This window comes from Chlorocebus sabaeus, chromosome 11 (genome assembly GCF_047675955.1).
Source record: "Chlorocebus sabaeus isolate Y175 chromosome 11, mChlSab1.0.hap1, whole genome shotgun sequence".
NCBI lineage: Eukaryota > Metazoa > Chordata > Mammalia > Primates > Cercopithecidae > Chlorocebus > Chlorocebus sabaeus.
In genome coordinates, this window is record NC_132914.1 from 51,006,080 (window position 1) to 51,024,620 (window position 18,541).

At 46.4% G+C, this 18,541-nt stretch overlaps 1 protein-coding gene across 3 annotated transcripts in view; it reads left to right on the plus strand.

Annotated features, from left to right (window-relative positions):
- The first annotated feature begins 1,682 nt into the window (after positions 1-1,682).
- The window catches only part of SP1 (Sp1 transcription factor), a 32,684-nt gene continuing 15,825 nt past the window's right edge, over positions 1,683-18,541 (plus strand). The window contains exons 1-3 of one of the 3 annotated variants that reach the window (XM_008003415.3): positions 1,683-1,809; positions 3,150-3,307; positions 3,603-5,115. In XM_008003415.3, the coding sequence (XP_008001606.2) occupies positions 1,803-1,809; positions 3,150-3,307; positions 3,603-5,115 (1,678 nt within the window). In that variant the 5' untranslated portion in view covers positions 1,683-1,802. Of the gene's footprint in view, positions 1,810-2,325; positions 2,345-3,149; positions 3,308-3,602; positions 5,116-18,541 lie in introns of those variants that run through there. The other 2 variants (XM_008003416.3, XM_037997050.2) reach the window with 2 other exon arrangements.

Sequence of the window (18,541 nt, forward strand, 5' to 3'; positions counted from 1 at the left end):
AGAATTTACAGAAAACTTTTTGTGGAACTATTCTGGGTTGGAATCTAACACTTAAGACTCATTTGCTTTGTGACCTTGGGTAAGTCACTTCTCAGCCTGAATGTCTTCACTTATAAAATACATAATATAGCTAATACTTAATAAAATCTTCCTGATAAGGATGACACGAAATACCAACTGCCCCCCTGACTTAGGCACCTAACACGGTAGGCAGTCAGCAATCACTTAACCTTTTTACCTGTCTAAAGCAGCAGAGGCCTCAGTTCTTAACTCCAAAGGGCTTAAAATAGTATAGGAGAATTCAGATTTTAAAACATAAGAACATACAAGCAAGCGACAACATTTAAGATACAAATACTGAAGGACATGACCTTATCGTGTCATTGACAAGCTATCAAGGCCGGCTCCACCAAAACACGGATAAAGAGGAGGCCAGAAATCCAGGTGCCTGCAGTAAAGTTTAACCTTCGTGATTGCAAAAAGCAGGAGCTCAGCTATCTTGCTTTATGCATAGGCAGTATTTACTATTAACTCGGAAAAATGGAAGTGACTTATCCGCACTTTAGCCCCAAAGCTTGAAAAGTTAACCAGTCGTAATTGGTTAGCGCCTTTGTCTGGCGGAACTTAACAAAATGGCGTTTTCTGGAATCTTACGGAGACTCTGCATATTGGTCAGCTCAGTATTAACTTATTTGGTGAGCGCTGTCCCCAAATCCCGTTCCGGCTGCACTCGCAGGGCTTGCAGCGACATTGAGGTATCTGCCCGCCTGTCCGCCCACCCGGGAAACGGGTAAGATTTGAGAGGTACTTTATAGGGGCAGTTAAATGAAGACTCAAATAAATCCTAGTGTTGATGCGGAACTGCGCGCCGAATGCCTTGGCTCTGACACCTGTTGAGCTGCAAGACTCCACTAAAGCGTCCCACCTAATGACTGTAACAACGTCCCCTGAGGTGGGCCAATATGGCGACGGTCTCCTCTTGGCACAGCCCTCTTCCCTCCCTCATGATGGGCGGCTCCGGTAACGCCCATTGGCCAACTAGGAGGCGGTGCCAGGCTTACTTCGTTCCCTCATTGGATTGAATAACTGAGGGAGCCGCCAATTCTCCTCTGCCACTCCAAGTTTCCGCCCTCAGAGTTAATCCGGCGTTTAATTGGCTTTTAATTCACGTCAATATGCGTCCTTTCCTGTCTTTTTTCAGTCTTAATCCAATCATAACTTTCCTGGCTGCCCGCCTGATTTCTGATTGGTTTTAATCAGCTTCAGCCTATCCTATTCCTGTCTACTTCTTACCTCTCCTCCCACTAGGATTTTGCCCAAGCATATCCCGGATTCTAGTTGGCCGTTGTTCTGTCATTCCTATCAAAGCTTTCCCTATCCCAACGTCTCAGGGAGCCCGCCTGCCGGTTGACTGGTTTCCTTCCAAGCCAATAATCCCCAGCTCCCGCCCATCTTCACTTCCTGCATCCTTCATTGGCTTTTAACACTGAGAGGGCTGTCTTTTTGGGCGGACACCAGGCACGCAACTTAGTCTTACACGCCTTAGAGAGCAAGCGAGTCTTGCCATTGGAAAACCTCACCGTCTTTCTTCTGCAAGTCCCACCTTTCCCCCTCCCTCATTGGGCGGGGCAGCAGAGAAGGGGCGGGGCATAGGTTGGGCTTGTGGCGCGCTGCTCCCTCCTCCTCACCCCCCCCTCCCTGTCCGGTCCGGGTTCGCTTGCCTCGTCAGCGTCCGCGTTTTTCCCGGCCCCCCCCAACCCCCCCGGACAGGACCCCCTTGAGCTTGTCCCTCAGCTGCCACCATGAGCGGTAAGGATGAGTCCACTCCAAGCTTAGGGGTGGGAGGCGAGTGAGGGGGCGCGCGCGAGGGCCGACCGGGCGATCCCCGCCGTGAGGGGGGGCGGGCGGGAGGCGGCGGCGGCGGCCTAGGTCCCGCCCGGGGCGGAGGGAAGGGAGGGAGACGGGGCAGTGGCGGGGCCTCCGAGGAGGAGGGGGATGGGCCGCCCGCCCCGGGGGAGGGGGCAGCGTGGCCTCGCCCGCCCCCTGCCCGCCCCGGCCACGGGGGACGGGCCTTACCCCCCACTACTCGGCCGCCCGCCTGAGGCTCCTCCCGCCGGGGGCTGGAGCCGCGGGGGCGGCCCGAGCAGTGAAGGCCCCGCCCGGGCCAACCGCTTGTCTGGTCCGCCCTCTGGTCGCCGCCTGCTCCGGCGCCCTCCTCCCCCCACTTTCCGTAGATTTCCCTTCCCCCCGCCCCACCGTCCCGCCCTTTCCACGCCCCTCACCCCGAAACCGCCCTTTCCCTCAGGGCCCGCCCTCCGCCCCGAAACCTCCTGACTACTAACCAGTACACCCCTTTAGTTCCTTAGTAGTATTCACAAATGTTTTCCTACTCAAACTTTTTATTTCTTTTCCCCCTCTCCTCTTGTTACTTTTAATACTTGGATTTTTGTTTCTTTCTCTCTTTTTTTTTTTTGAGAGGGAGTTTCGCTCTTGTCGCCCAGGCTGGAGTGCAATGGTGCGATCTCGGCTCACTGCTACCTCCCGGATTCAAGCGATTCTCCTGCCTCAGCCTCCGGGAGTAGCTGGGATTACAGGCATGCGCCACCACGCACGGCTAATTTTGTATTTTTAGTGGGGACGGGGTTTCTCCTTGTTGGTCAGGCTGGTCTCAAACTCCTGACCCCAGGTGATCCTCCTGCCTCAGCGTCTCAAAGTACTGGGATTACAGGCATGACCACCGCGCCTGGCCTCTCCATCTCTTTTAACCTTAATTTTAGCAAGCTTTCCATCCACCCACATATTGTTTTTTGCCTTACCTGTCCTTTTTTCCCTTAGGATACTTTTTATTTTGAAACTCTTTCAGCATGACTACCGTCCTTCACATTTCCTATCCCCAAAGCACTTTTTGAATGTTTTCTTAGTTTAATTTTGTGTAAGGGAGAATTGAGGCCCACTTTTGGCACCATTGAGCCTAGTTCACGTCCTGCATGCCCTGCAGCTCCCCTCTGCCCTCCAATCCATTTTCTTTATACTGGCGCCTTTCGCCTTCCTGTTAGTCATTGCTATTTCATCATAGCCTCCTTTTATCCTTCCTACTTCATCTCTTTTCTTCCCTCAAGTTTAAGTTGTTTGTTTTTTAATTGTTTTAGACCAAGATCACTCCATGGATGAAATGACAGCTGTGGTGAAGATTGAAAAAGGAGTTGGTGGCAATAATGGGGGCAGTGGTAATGGTGGTGGTGCCTTTTCACAGGCTCGAAGTAGCAGCACAGGCAGTAGCAGCAGCAGTGGAGGAGGAGGAGGGCAGGTAAGTGATAATAATAGAGTGGGGAAGATGTTGAGAGGATGTAAATATTCTTAGATAATTGCCTTACTCTTCATAGAAAGCTTTTTAGGGAGCTTATCAAAACCATTTTATAGATAAGAAGTAGGAGTATGGAGATCCCCAAAGACAGGAGTTTCAGCAATACAGATAGGTCAGCTTTTTGTTTCTGTTTTTTGCTCCTTGTCTGCACTACGTTGCTGTTTATTTGTTGTATACTGCCCCCTAGGCTGGCAGCTGGGTGTCACTAACTCCTTTCCTCTCCCTTATTTTTGGCCAGGAGTCCCAGCCATCCCCTTTGGCTCTGCTGGCAGCAACTTGCAGCAGAATTGAGTCACCCAATGAGAACAGCAACAACTCCCAGGGCCCGAGTCAGTCAGGGGGAACAGGTGAGCTTGACCTCACAGCCACACAACTTTCACAGGGTGCCAATGGCTGGCAGATCATCTCTTCCTCCTCTGGGGCTACCCCTACCTCAAAGGAACAGAGTGGCAGCAGTACCAATGGCAGCAATGGCAGTGAGTCTTCCAAGAATCGCACAGTCTCTGGTGGGCAGTATGTTGTGGCTGCCACTCCCAACTTACAGAACCAGCAAGTTCTGACAGGACTACCTGGAGTGATGCCTAATATTCAGTATCAAGTAATCCCACAGTTCCAGACCGTTGATGGGCAACAGCTGCAGTTTGCTGCCACTGGGGCCCAAGTGCAGCAGGATGGTTCTGGTCAAATACAGATCATACCAGGTGCAAACCAACAGATTATCACAAATCGAGGAAGTGGAGGCAACATCATTGCTGCTATGCCAAATCTACTCCAGCAGGCTGTTCCCCTCCAAGGCCTGGCTAATAATGTACTCTCAGGACAGACTCAGTATGTGACCAATGTACCAGTGGCCCTGAATGGGAACATCACCTTGCTACCTGTCAACAGCGTTTCTGCAGCTACCTTGACTCCCAGCTCTCAGGCAGTCACCATCAGCAGCTCTGGGTCCCAGGAGAGCGGCTCACAGCCTGTCACCTCAGGGACTACCATCAGTTCTGCCAGCTTGGTGTCATCACAAGCCAGTTCCAGCTCCTTTTTTACCAATGCCAATAGCTACTCAACTACTACTACCACCAGCAACATGGGAATTATGAACTTTACTACCAGTGGATCATCAGGGACCAACTCTCAAGGCCAGACACCCCAGAGGGTCAGTGGGCTACAGGGGTCTGATGCTCTGAACATCCAGCAAAACCAGACATCTGGAGGCTCACTGCAAGCAGGTCAGCAAAAAGAAGGAGAGCAAAACCAGCAGACACAGCAGCAACAAATTCTTATCCAGCCTCAGCTAGTTCAAGGGGGACAGGCCCTCCAGGCCCTCCAAGCAGCACCATTGTCAGGGCAGACCTTTACAACTCAAGCTATCTCCCAAGAAACCCTCCAGAACCTCCAGCTTCAGGCTGTTCCAAACTCTGGTCCCATCATCATCCGGACACCAACAGTGGGGCCCAACGGACAGGTCAGTTGGCAGACTCTACAGCTGCAGAACCTCCAAGTTCAGAACCCACAAGCCCAGACAATCACCTTAGCCCCAATGCAGGGTGTTTCTTTGGGACAGACCAGCAGCAGCAGCACCACTCTTACACCCATTGCCTCAGCTGCTTCCATTCCTGCTGGCACAGTCACTGTGAATGCTGCTCAACTCTCCTCCATGCCAGGCCTCCAGACCATTAACCTCAGTGCATTGGGTACTTCAGGAATCCAGGTGCACCCAATTCAAGGCCTGCCGTTGGCTATAGCAAATGCACCAGGTAAGCTTTCCGATCTTTTGCATTTATTGGGAACCAACCCTAGCATCTTAGCTGAAACTTGAGTCTAAATAAGGGAATAGAGCCTTTTGAGATAACACTTTCTTGAGGGCTAGTCATTTAGGCAAATAAATTTGAGAAATAGAGATTCTGTTTAAGTAATTTGGAACTGAAGTAAAGGAAACTTCTCCAGTTAGTTTGATGAGAAAGGAGCACTTCTGGGCAATATTTTGGAGTCTGTGTACTACTCAGTGTTTTTGGTGCTGCAGAATAAGGGTTGACAAACTTTTTCTGTAAAGGGCCAGATAGTAAATATTTTAGGCTTTGTGGGCCTCATGTGGTCACGTTTTCTTTTCTGTTTTCGTTTTTTTTTTTTTTTTTTAAGATAGAGGCTTGCTCTGTTACCCAGGCTGGAGTGCAGTGACGCAGTCTCGGCTCACTGCAACCTCTGCCTCTCGGGTTAAAGCGATTCTCCTGCCTCAGCTTCTTGAGTAGCTGGGATTGCAGACAAACGCCACCACGCCCAGCCAATTTTTGTATTCCCAAAGTGCTGGGATTACAGGTACGAGCCCCTGCGCCTAGCCACATTTTCTTTTTTGTATGTTTTTTTCCACACCCTTTTAAAAATGTAAAACCATTTTTAGCTCTAAGGCCTTCTTTGGCCTGTAGGCCAACTCCTCCATATGATAAAAATTGATTATGGGCCAGGCACGGTGGCTCACTCCTGTAATTCAGGCACTTTGGGAAGACGAGGCAGGTGGATGGGTAGAGTTCAGGAGTTCAAGACTAGCCTGGGCAACATGGCGAAACCCTGTCCAACAAAAAATACAAAAATTGGCCAGGCATAGTGGTACATGCCTATGGTCCCAGCTACTCGGGAGGCTAAGGCATGAGAATCGCTTGAATCCGGGAGGCAGAGGTTGCAGTGAGCCAAAATTGCACCACTGCACTCCAGCCTGGGCTACAGAGTGAGACTCTGAAAAAAAAAATACAAAATGTAGTCGGGCGGCTGAGCACGGTGGCTCATGCCTGTAATCCCAGCACTTTGGGAGGCCGAGATGGGTCGATCACCTGAGGTCAGGAGTTCATGACCAGCATGGCCAACATGGCAAAACTCCTTCTCTACTAAAAATACAAACAATTAGCCGGGCATGGTGATGCGCACCTATAGTCCCAGCCACTCAGGAAGCTGAGGCCAAGAATTGCTTGAACCTGGGAGGCAGAGGCTACAGTGAGCCGAAATCACATCATCGCACTCCAGCCTGGTTGACAGAGCAAGACCCTGTCTCAGAAAATAAAAATAAAAAATTTGATTATGAGCTGGGCGCGGTGGCTTACGCCTATAGTCCCAGCACTTTGGGAGGCCGAGGTGGACGGATCATGAAGTCAGGAGTTCAAGACCAGCCTGACCAATATGGTGAACCCCGTCTCTACTAAAAATACAAAAATTAGCCAGACGTGGTGGCACAAACCTGTAGTCCCAGCTACTCGGGAGGCTGAGGCAGGAGAATCTCTTGAACCTGGGAGGCAGAGGTTGCAGTAAGCCAAGATCGTGCCACTGCACTCCCGCCTGAGCGACAGAGCAAGACTCCATCTCCAAAAAAAAAAAAAAAAAAAAAATTGATTATGAATTTTGCCCGTTTGTAGAACACAGATTATCATCAGGTATTTCTTGTGAACTGTAACTCCTAATTGAAGGGAAAATGATCTAATGGGTTGCTTTTCAACAAAATAAGTTCCCTGGTTAGTATTAACCAGAATATCCCACACTGAGCGTGCTGGTTAATCAGGGTTGAATTTTTTTTAACTCCTAGTTATCTTAAAAACAAAATCCCATAGCTTCCCTTCACACTAACATATGAGTGTCCTAGGTGATTCTGGTATTTCCTAGGTAGCAGTCTAACTTCCTAGTCTGCTTTGAAAGTACTGTGTATGGTTAGGAAGGGAGGAGAGAGAAAGGGAGTGGGGTAAGTTGGGGTCTGGAATGGAGTGGGGGATGTGGGATTGAGAAGAGTTAGGAATGAGGAGAGCATTGAAGGGAAAAATAATCTGGGAAGAATATTGAATCGGTTGACCATAGTGTTCAGGGTCTTTCATTTTGAACTAAATGTTTCACTATTAATTTGAAATTAAAACAGTAAGCAGGTGTAAGTCTATGTAGACCGTGTCTTTTTTTTTTTTTTTTCGTTTCTGAGACTGAGTCTTGCTCTGTTGCCCAGGCTGTAGTGGAGTGGTGCAATCTCTACTCACTGCAGCCTCCCCGTCCTGGGTTCCAGTGATTCTGCTGCCTCAGCCTCCCAAGTAGCTGGGATTACAGGCGCGAGCCACCATGCCCGCCTAATTTTTGTATGTTTAGTAGAGACGGGGTTTCACTGTGTTGGCCAGTCTGGTCTTGAACTCCTGACCTCAAGTGATCCGCCCGCCTCGGCCTCCCAAAGTGCTGGGATTATAGATGTGAGCCACCACGACCTGCCTGACTGTAACATTTTAAATTCCGTTGTATGGAGCTGATCTTTAATAAAGCACAGTAAAAGGATATACACACATTTTTATATTCTGGCACAATTATACAAATATGGAAAATAGTTCAGTGTCACCAAATAATATCACGCAACTTCTAGTTCTTTTTTTTTTTTTTCGTTTTCTTTTTTGGGATTGAGTCTTGCCTGTCTCCCAGGCTGGAGTGCAGTGGTATGATCTTGGCTCACTGCAACCTCTGCCTCCCGGGTTCAAGCAATTCTCCTGCCTCAGCCTCCCGAGTAGCTGGGATTACAGGCGCACGCCACCATGCCTACTAATTTTTTGTATTTTTTTAGTAGAGGTGGGGTTTCATCATGTTGGCCAGGCTGGTTCCGAACTCCTGACTTCGTGATCCACCTGCCTTGGCTTCCCAAAGTGCTGGGATTACAGGTGTGAGCCACCGCACCTGGCCACTTCTAGTTCTTTTGGCATATATATGTGGGTTTATAAATTGTTTACTTTTGTTACCAAGTTCTCATTCCATTTAGACTGATTCTTACATAAGTGAGGGTAACAAATAGGCAACCATATTTCCTGCCTCTTGCAGTTTTGGTAAATCTGGGGGGAAAGTCTGCTTGAGTTCCCTGATTTTCTTACATTTCTGTGGTGTGTTTAGAAATACTACATGTTGAGCTTTAACAAGACAGTAATTTTCTTAGTTAATTGAAATCTTAGAATTGAAAGTTAGAGCTGGAAGGGACTGAATTTATCCAGTACAACTGCCTTATTTTCTAGACGAGGAAATTGAGGTACAGAGAATCACTTAATGAGATAACAGACAGAGCTGGGGCTAGTTCTACTAGTCTAGGGTGTAACCTGTTTTAACTAGGGACTTGAAAAATTCTTTAGATTGTTAAAAATGTGTTTGAAAAGATGTTTTTGCTTTACGATTTAATGCTCTAGAACTGACAGGTGTTTTATAAACTAAACATGGGAGTAGAAATGGGAAAAGCTTTATAAAAACTGAGCTCTACAGCATAGAAAATTAGACACTTCTGGGCAACCTACACCATCATGTTTGTTTTCTTTTTTTTTTTTTTGAGACGGAGTCTGGCTTTGTCGCCCAGGCTGGAGTGCAGTGGTGCAATCTCGGCTCGCTGCAAGCTCCGCCTCCTGGGTTCACGCCATTCTCCTGCCTCAGCCTCCAAGTAGCTGGGACTACAGGCGCGCACCACCATGCCCGGCTAATTTTTTGTATTTTTAGTAGAGATGGGGTTTCACTGTGTTCGCTAGGATGGTCTCGATCTCCTGACCTCGTGATCTGCCCACCTCAGCCTCCCAAAGTGCTGGGATTACAGGCGTGAGCCACCGCGCCGGGCCTCATGTTTGTTTTCTATTTGCTCTTAGATTGAAGTACCCAGTTTTGCTTTTCTTCAAAGCAAAATGGATTATTCCTGTTAATAATTTGGATCCTTGCAATTCTTAAAGGCTTATTATAACTTAGGCTTTAGAGAAAAGATGTGATGCATTCTCATAGATAAATCATGCTCTGGGGAAGTCTACCATTTAATATGTCATAGGCTAGTGCTACCTAGTTACCGATGGTCTTTGAGCTGAAGAAAATGCATGTGTTTCTGTAAGGTAACAGGAGCTTGACATTCACTAATGGGATAATGAGGCATTGACAGGCTGTTTTGTGAGAGCTGAGATTGTTTGCTTCATTAATAGGGGTTTTTGAAGATCCAGATTTCCTCCTTTCTGGCTAATAATAATTGTGTAGTATTTCCCCTTTAGTTTATACGACTTTATCCTTCATGAAAGATAAAAAAATTACTTCCCAGAAGCTCACTGCTTTTTCAGCTTTTGTCTTCCTGCTATAAAGTATCTTGTTTTGGCCAGGCATGGTGGCTTATGCCTGTAATCCCAGCATTTTGGAAGGCCAAGGCGGGCAGATCTCTTGAGCCCAGGAGTTCAAGACCAGCCTGGGCAACATAGGGATTCCCCCATCTCTACAAAAGATATGAAAATTACCTGAGCATGGTAGCACACACCTATAGTCCCAGCTACTTGGGAGGCTGAGGTAGGAGGATCGCCTGAGCCCGGGACATTGTGGACACAGTGAGCCATGATCACGCCACAGCACTCCAGCTTGGGCGGTAGGGTGAGTCCCTGGCCAAAAAAAAAAAAAAAAGTGTCTCATTTTACCCCCTTCTCTTATAGTTATTTTACTGTAAAATTTAACCTTTTTGCAATATGTTCAACTTCTTAATGGTATGATGTAGAAAGAACATTGGATGTGAAATGTATGATATGTGTATATATCACTGTACAAAATGAGATATATTACATGATTGTGGGAGATTGCAGCTTCCATGTGTTTACTTAGTCTGTTTACATTTATTTTTTTTTTTAATGATTTTTTTTCTTTTTTTTTTTTTGGAGACGGAGTTTTGTTCTTATTGCCCAGGGTGGAGTCCCATGGCGTGGTCTCAGCTCACTGCAACCTCTGCCTCCTGGGTTCAAGCGATTCTCCTGCCTCAGCCTCCCGAGTAACGCCCACTACCACACCTGGCTAATTTTTGTATTTTTAGTAGAGTTGTACCATGTTGGCCAGGCTGGTCTTGAACTCCTGACCTCAGGTGATCTGCCTGCCTTGGCCTCCCAAAGTGCTGGGATTATAGGCGTGAGCCTCTGTGCCCAGCTGCTGATTTTTGTATTTTTAGTAGAGACTGGGTTTCCCCGTGTTGGCCAGGATGGTCTTGATCTCCTGGCCTCCCAAAATGCTGGGATTACAGGTATGAGCTTTTTTTTTTTTCTTGACACTCCTCTTTCTTTATCAGCAGCTTTTCCTTTCATTTTGTAGTCATATTCTCCCAGATCTTTGTTTTATTTTATTTATTTATTTATTTTGAGATGGAGTCTTGCTTTGTCACCCCAGTTGGAGTGCAGTGGTGCGGTCTTGGCTCACTGCAGCCTCCATCTCCTGGGTTCATGCAGTTCTCCTGCCTCAGCCTCCCAAGTAGCTGGGATTACAGACATGCGCCACCACGCCTGGCTAATTTTTGTATTTTTAGTAGAGACAGGATTTCACCACATTGGTTAGGCTGGTCTTGAACTCCTGACCTCAAGTGATCCACCCACCTCAACTTCCCAAAATGCTGAGAGTACAGGCGTGAGCCACCATTCCCGGCCTGTTTTATTTTATTTCTTATTTAAAGCCTCAGATGTTTTTCTTAGCCACTGCTGAATCCTGAAGCTCTTGCCACAGGTTGAGGGGGAGTTGACTTTTAAAGATTAAGTTTGGATGACTACTTGTGAGTTCTGTCTAATAAAGAGTGCAGGACTGGGCTTTGGCAGGAGAATAGAACATATTTCCTTGATGGGTATAATTCACTCACGAACCAAATTTCAGGTACTAAAAATAACGATTTCACATCTGCTGGGTTTTATTGGGGTCAGGAAAATGTCTTCTCTTAGAAGTTAAGTTGAATGTGATACCAGGGTTGGTTTGCCAAGGGTGTTACTAAACTTGGGGTCAGATTGCTGAGATCTCATTTGTTAAAAAGTTGTGTTTTAGACCAGTAAATTTGGACATTAATGAAAAGTAGGTTTAGATGATTTAAATGTCTTACCAGTTATCATTTTTGTGCAAAAGGTCATATGAGAGAATTTTCTATTTTAAGATATTTTATCAAATATAATATTGAATGTTTCTGCATCTTTTGTCTTTACCTAGTATTATACTTGTTTCTCTTTTTAATTTAAAAATTTTCTTTTCTTTTTTTTTTTTTGTTTTGTTTTTCTTTGAGACGGAGTCTCGCTCTGTCGCCCAGGCTGGAGTGCAGTGGCGCGATCTTGGCTCACTGCAACCTCCGCCTTCCGGGCTCACGCCATTCTCCTGCCTCCGCCTCCCGAGCAGCTGGGACTACAGGCGCCCGCCACCACCCCTGGCTAATTTTTGTATTTTTAGTAGAGACGGGGTTTCACTGTGTTCGCCAGGATGGTCTCAATTTCCTGACCTTGTGATCTGCCCGCCTCGGCCTCCCAATGTGCTGGGATTACAGGCGTGAGCCACCGCGCCCAGCCAAAAATTTTATTTTCTACAGATATCAGCACAGAAAGATATACTTGGTTCTTAGGGTGTTTGGTGCTTTTTAAATGGTTATTTCAGTTTAAGTAGGAAATATCTCATTTAAAATCTAAGTGCTTTGAGGGGGACGGGCGCGGTGGCTCACGCTTATAATCCCAGCAATTTTGGAGTCCAAGGCAGGCGAATTGTCTGAGCTCAGGAGTTTGTGACCAGCTTGGGCAACATGGTGAAACCCCGTCTCTACTAAAATACAAAAAATTAGCCGGGCATGTCAGTATGCGCCTGTAGTCCCAGCTAGTCGGGAGGCTGAGGCAGGAGAATTTCTTGAACCTGGGAGGCGGAGGTTGCCGTGAGCTGAGATTGCACCACTGCACTCCAGCCTGGGCAATAAAGCTAGATTCCGTCTCAAAAAAAAAAATCTAAGTGCTTTGATTGATTTGAAAATCAGTGGAATATGAGAAGACAGTCTTCAGACCTTTTCCATGGCTCCTATTTATTCATTCCAGTGGCTTTCTCTTTATGAATGACGTCATTGTTAAATCACGTTGCCTTGTGTAATGGGGCCATTTTAGTTCTTAATTAAATAACAAGAGTGGCTTCTGTTTCAGAAAAGTTTAGTATCTGTTATATCTCTCTTTCCCTTTGTTTCATTTTGTAAAGTAAACGTGCAGCTAATAATTTAGTTCTGCTCATTACTTGCTTTGAAAATGTTTTAAAATGTAAGATGAACATCTGTAGAAAAACTTTATTATGTAATGCTTTTTAAATTACTTATTGGGTGTCTGTCAACATTAGTGGATAATAGTTGAGTTTTTTTGTTTTACTATTTAATTGAAAAACAAGCACATTATTTTTCATATTTCCTACAGACAGTGTTACAATAGTATTGTCATTTTCTTTAACATTTAGCAATATACAGGGCCTGGTATGCTAAAGGATTACTTTAAAATGTATTTGCCCACACCATGATATGACTGTATTGTCAATACTGTGCTAGACTTTAAGTAAGAATTATTTCCCTTAGAAGACTGAGAAACTTTTTAAAAGTAATTTCTTTCTTTTTTTTTCTTTGAGATGGAGTCTCGCTCTGTTGCCAGGCTGTAGTGTAGTCTCCGCCTCCTGGGTTTAAGTGATTCTCCTCCCTTAGCCTCCTGAGTAGCTGGGACTACAGGCTCAGGCGCCACCAGGCCCAGCTAATTTTTGTATTTTTAGCAGAACAAGGTTTCACCATGTTGGCCAGGATGGTCTCAATCTCTTAACCTCATGATCCACCAGCCTCAGACTCCCAAAGTGCTGGAATTACAGACGTGAACCACTGTGCCTGGCCTTTTTTAAAGTAATTTCAACTTTTATTTTGTTTGTTACATGATCCTGAGGTTTGGGATACAGATGATCTTGTTCCCCGGATCCGGTCGTGAGCGTAGCACCCAACAGTTAGTTTTTCCAACCTTACCCTCAACCCTCCCCTATCTAGTAGTCCCCAGTGTCTGTTGTTGCCATCTTTATGTCCATGAATACTCAGTGTTTAGCTCCCACTTACAAGTGAGAACATGCGGTATTTTGTTTTCTGTTCCTCCATTTATTCACTTACGATAATGGCTTCCAGCTGCATCCAGACATGGATGCAAAATATATGATTTCATTCTTTTTTTTTTTTTTTTTTTTTTTTTTGAGACGGAGTCTTGCTCTGTAGCCCGGGCTGGACTGCAGTGGCCGGATCTCAGCTCACTGCAAGCTCCGCCTCCCGGGTTTACGCCATTCTCCTGCCTCAGCCTCCGGAGTAGCTGGGACTACAGGCGCCCGCCACCTCGCCCGGCTAGTTTTTTGTATTTTTAGTAGAGACGGGGTTTCACCGTGTTAGCCAGGATGGTCTCGATCTCCTGACCTCGTGATCCGCCCGTCTCGGCCTCCCAAAGTGCTGGGATTACAGGCTTGAGCCACCGCGCCCGGCCTGATTTCATTCTTTTTTATGGCTATCCTGAAAAACGTTTCTGTAGAAACTTTCTAAGTGTATCTTTGAGTTGGTTGCAAATCTGTGCTGTAATTTGGATTTGTCCTTTTGTTCTAGTGTTTTTGGGACTCTGATTGGCTTGTGAAAATTGGGCAGTATGACTTGTTTGACAAGTTTGGATGTGCATATCTAATTTTCTGTGAATTCTCCTTCTCACCTATATACAAAATAAATAATAATTTAACCACTTGGAAGAAGGAGTTTTTTGTTTGTTTTTTTGAGATGGAGCCATGCTCTTGTCACAGAGGCTGGAGTGCAGTGGCGCGATCTCAGCTCACTGCAACCTCTGCCTCCCGAATTCAAGCAATTCTCCTGCCTCACCGTCCTAAGTAGCTGGGATTACAGGTGCCCACAACCACGCCTGGCTAATTTTTTTGTATTTTTAGTAGAGATGGGGTTTCACCACGCTGGCCAGGCTGGTCTCGAACTCCTGACCTAAGGTGATCCGCCCACCTCAGCCTCTCAAAGTGCTGGGATTTACAGGCGTGAGCCACCATGCCTGGGCTAGAAGGTGTTTTTTTTGTTTGTTTTTGAGACAAAGCCTCTCTGTCGCCCAGGCTGGAATGCAGTGGCACCATCTCAGCTCACTGCAACCTCTACCTCCTGGGTTCAAGCGATTCTCCTGCCTCAGCCTCCTGAGTAGTCAGGATTACAATTGCCTGCCATCATGCCCGGCTAATTTTTGTATTTTTAGTAGAGACGGGGTTTCACTGTGTTGATCAGGCAGGTCTTGAACTCCTGACCTCGTGATCCGCCCGTCTCAACCTCCCAAAGTGCTGGGATTACAGGCGTGATAGAAGGAGTTTTAAAATATAAAATACCTAGATCAAGACAAAGACTTAGACAGGTAATGGCTCAAGTCTGTAATCCCAGCACTTTCAGAGGTTGAGGTGTGAAGACTGGTTTAGCCCAGAAGTTCAAAACCAACCTTGGCAATGTAGTGAAACCCCCATCTCTATTTAAATTTTCTTTTTTCTTTTCTTTCTTATTTTTTCTTTTTTGAGATGGAGTCTTGCTTTTTTTTTTTTTTTTTTTTTTGTTGTTGTTGTTGAGATGGAGTCAGCTCTGTTGCCCAGGCTGGAGTGCAGTGGCTGGATCTCAGCTCACTGCAAGCTCTGCCTCCCGGGTTTACGCCATTCTCCTGTCTCAGCCTCCCGAGTAGCTGGGATTATAGGCGTGTGCCAGCACGCCTGGATAATTTTATATTTTTAGTAGGACGGAGTGTCTCCTGTTTTTCAGGCTGGTCTCGAACTCCTGACCTCAGGTGATCTGTTAGCCTTAGCCTCCCAAAGTGGTGGGATTAAAGGAGTGAGCCACCGCACCCGGACTGCATTTCCTTTTTTTTTTTTCAATTTTGAGACGGAGTTTTCCTCTTGTTGCCCAGACTGGAGTGCAGTGGTGCAATCTTGGTTCACTGCAACATCCACCTTCCAGGTTCAAGCGATTCGCTTGCCTCAGCCTCCCAAATAGCTGGGATTACAGGTGTGGGCTACCACACCCAGCTAATTTTTGTATTTTTAGTAGAGACGGGGTTTCATCATGTTGGCCAGGCTAGTCTCAAACTCCTGACCTCAGGTGATCCTCCCGCCTTGGTCTCTCAGTGCTGGGATTACAGTTGTGAGCCACCGCGCCCAGCCTTTAATTAGCCTTTGAAAGCAAGAAGGTCGAGCCAGGCATGAGCCACTGCGCCTGGCAGGAGATAAGGTCTTTCTGTGTGGCTTAGAGTAGTCTTGAACTCCTGGGCTCAAGCAATCCTCCGACTCAGCCTCCCCAGTAACTGGGATTATGGGCACAAGTTTCTTTGGTTTGGTGTCCCTTTGAAAGAAAATCTGTATTTTCTGGCCAGGCGCAGTGGTTCATGCCTGTAATCCCAGCGCTTTGGGAGGCTGAGGTGGGTGAATCACTTCAGACCAGCAGTTTGAGACCAGCCTGGCCAACATGATGAAACCGCGTCTCAACTGAAAATACAAAAGTAGATGGACTTGGTGGCACGCACCTTTAATCCCAGCTACTCCCAAGGCTGAGACAGGAGAATCGCTTGAACCTGCGAGGTGGAATTTGCAGTGAGTTGAGACAACACCACTGTACTCCAGCCTAGGCGATAGACCAAAACTCCATCTCAGAAAACAACAGAATATTTGTATCTTCTGTCTTGTCATATTAAAAAACAAAAAAGAGCATCTGGTGTTATCACATTTTAAGGCTTCTTATCTAGCTTTCTTAAGTGCTCTTTAAGAAATTCAGTTATATTATGGTTCAGTTAATTTACATAGGCATTTGCTGAACACCAGTATACTTAGTAATATAATTACTCCCAGCAGGCTCAAGAATGAGAAAAGTGTAAAAGTAAAAATGAGTTCCAATTTTTGGTACTTCATTCTTAGACAGATTTAGCAAAATTTATTGAACATTTATTATGTGCCAATGCCCTAGCTTCTTGGAGCCCTTGAAACAGGTAAGGCTGCTGCTAGGCTGGGTGCAGTGGCTCACGCCTGTAATCCCAGCACTCTGGGAGGCCGAGGCGGGCGGATCACAAAGTCAGGAGATCAAGACCATCCTAGCTAACACGGTGAAACCCCGTCTCTACTAAACTACAAAAAAAAAAAAAAAAAAAAAAAAGCCAAGTGTAGCTGGGCGCGGTGGCTCACATCTGTAATCCCTGCACTTTGGGAGACCGAGGCCGGCGGATCACAAGGTCAGGAGTTCGAGACCAGCCTGGCTAACATAGTGAAACCCTGTCTCTACTAAAAATACAAAAATTAGCTGGGTGTGCTGGCTCACGCCTGTAGTCCCAGCTACTTCGGAGGCTGAGGCGGGAGAATCACCTGAACCTGGGAAGTGGAGGTTGCAGTGAGCCGAGATCGTGCCATTGCACTCCAGCCTGGGCAACAGAGTAAGACTCTGTCTCAAAAAAAAAAAAAAGCTGGGTGCGGTGACTCACACCTGTAATCCCAGTACTTTGGGAAGCTGAGGCAGGCGGAACACAAGATCAGGAGATCGAGACCATCCTGGCTAACACGGTGAAACCCCGTCTCTACTAAAAATACAAAAAATTAGCTGAGTGTGGTGGTGGGTGCCTGTAGTCCCAGCTACTCGGGAGGCTGAGGCAGGAGAATGACATGAACCTGGGAGGCAGAGCTTGCAGTGAGCCAAGATTGCGCCACTGCACTCCAGCCTGGGTGACAGACTGTGTCTCAAAAAAAAAAAAAAAAAAGCCGTGTGCTGTGACTCACGTCTGTAATCCCAGCACTTTGGGAGGCCGAGATGGGTGGATCACAGGTCAGGAGATCGAGACCATCCTGGCCCACATGGTGAAACCCCATCTCTACTAAAAATACAAAAATTAGCCAGGCATGGTGGTGTGCGCCTGTAATCCCAGCTACTCAGGAGACTGAGGAAAGAGAATCGCTTGAACCTGGGAGACGGAGCTGGCAGTGAGCCGAGATCACGCCACTGTACTCCAGCTTGGGTGACAGAGCGAGACTCTGTCTCAAAAAAACAAAAACAAAAACAGATAAGGTTGCTGCCTTCTTAGTGTGCTCCTCTGCTCCAGTTGCTTTTATGCTATAGCTTTACTTAGTGCACTTCAGAGGAGACCAGTTTTCACTCACCTATTCCTGAGAGTTGCAGACAAATGTATGAAATAATAGGGCCATAAATATTTTGATTTATATTATAGTCTTGTGGGTACTGTGTTAGATGTTATTAGATTATTTATTAAAATACATTTTTTTTTTAAGAGTGTGTACATGGCTCACTGCAGCCTCAAACTCCTGGGCTCAAGTGATCCTCCAACCTTAGTCTCCCAAAGTGTTGGGATTACAGTTGTGAGCCACCACACCCGGCCTCTCCTGTTTTCTTGAGAGTTGTTCTGTTTTCTATAAATTAAAAAAAAACATTTTTTTTCCCTACCTTTCTAGACCCCGTTTTGTTTTTTGTTTTGAGAGGGAGTCTTGCTCTGTCGCCCAAGTCAGAGTGCAGTGGTGCAATCTCGGCTCACTGCAACCTCCACTTCCTGAGTTCAAGCAATTCTCCTGTCTCAGCTTCCCAAGTAACTGAGAGTACAGGCGCCTGCCACCACGCCCAGCTAATTTTTGTATTTTAGTAGAGACGGGATTTCACCTTTTTAGCCAGGAAGATCTCAAACTCCTGACCTCAAGTGATCACTCGCCTCAGCCTCCCAAAATGCTGAGATTACAAATGTGAGCCACTGTGCCTGGCCTTAGACTCTGGTTTTATTAAAAGCACTGTTTTACTTTTCTTACTCTCAGCTAATTCCTGTCACCCATCTCATCCTCCCCTCAAAAACCCCAACACTTCAAAAATGTTTATGAGGTAATTCAAGACATCTAAGCAATATATACGATAATATAGTAATCTTTTTTTTTTCTTTTTTCTTTTTTTGAGATGGAGTCTTGCTCTCTTACCCAGGCTGGAATGCAGTGGTGCAATCTTGACTCACTGCAACCTCCACCTCCTGGGTTCAAGCGACTCTTCTTTATTTTTTTAAATTTTTTTTAATTTTGAGATGGAGTCTTGCTCTTCTCCCAGGCTAGAGTGCAGTGGCGTGTGGCGGTGTGATCTTGGCTCACTGCAACCTCTGCCTCCTGAATAGCTGGGATTACAGGTGCCTGCCAACATGCGCAGGTAATTTTTATATTTTCAGTAGAGACAGGGTTTCACCATGTTGGCCCGGCTGGTCTCAAATCCCTGACCTCAGGTGATCGTCCACCTCGGCCTCCCAAAGTGCTGGGATTACAGGCGGGAGCCACTGCACCCGACCATAGATAATCTTTTACCTGTATCCAAGTTCATGAAGCAATACGTTACAAATACTGGTAAAGCCCATAAAAGCACCCTTTGTTAAC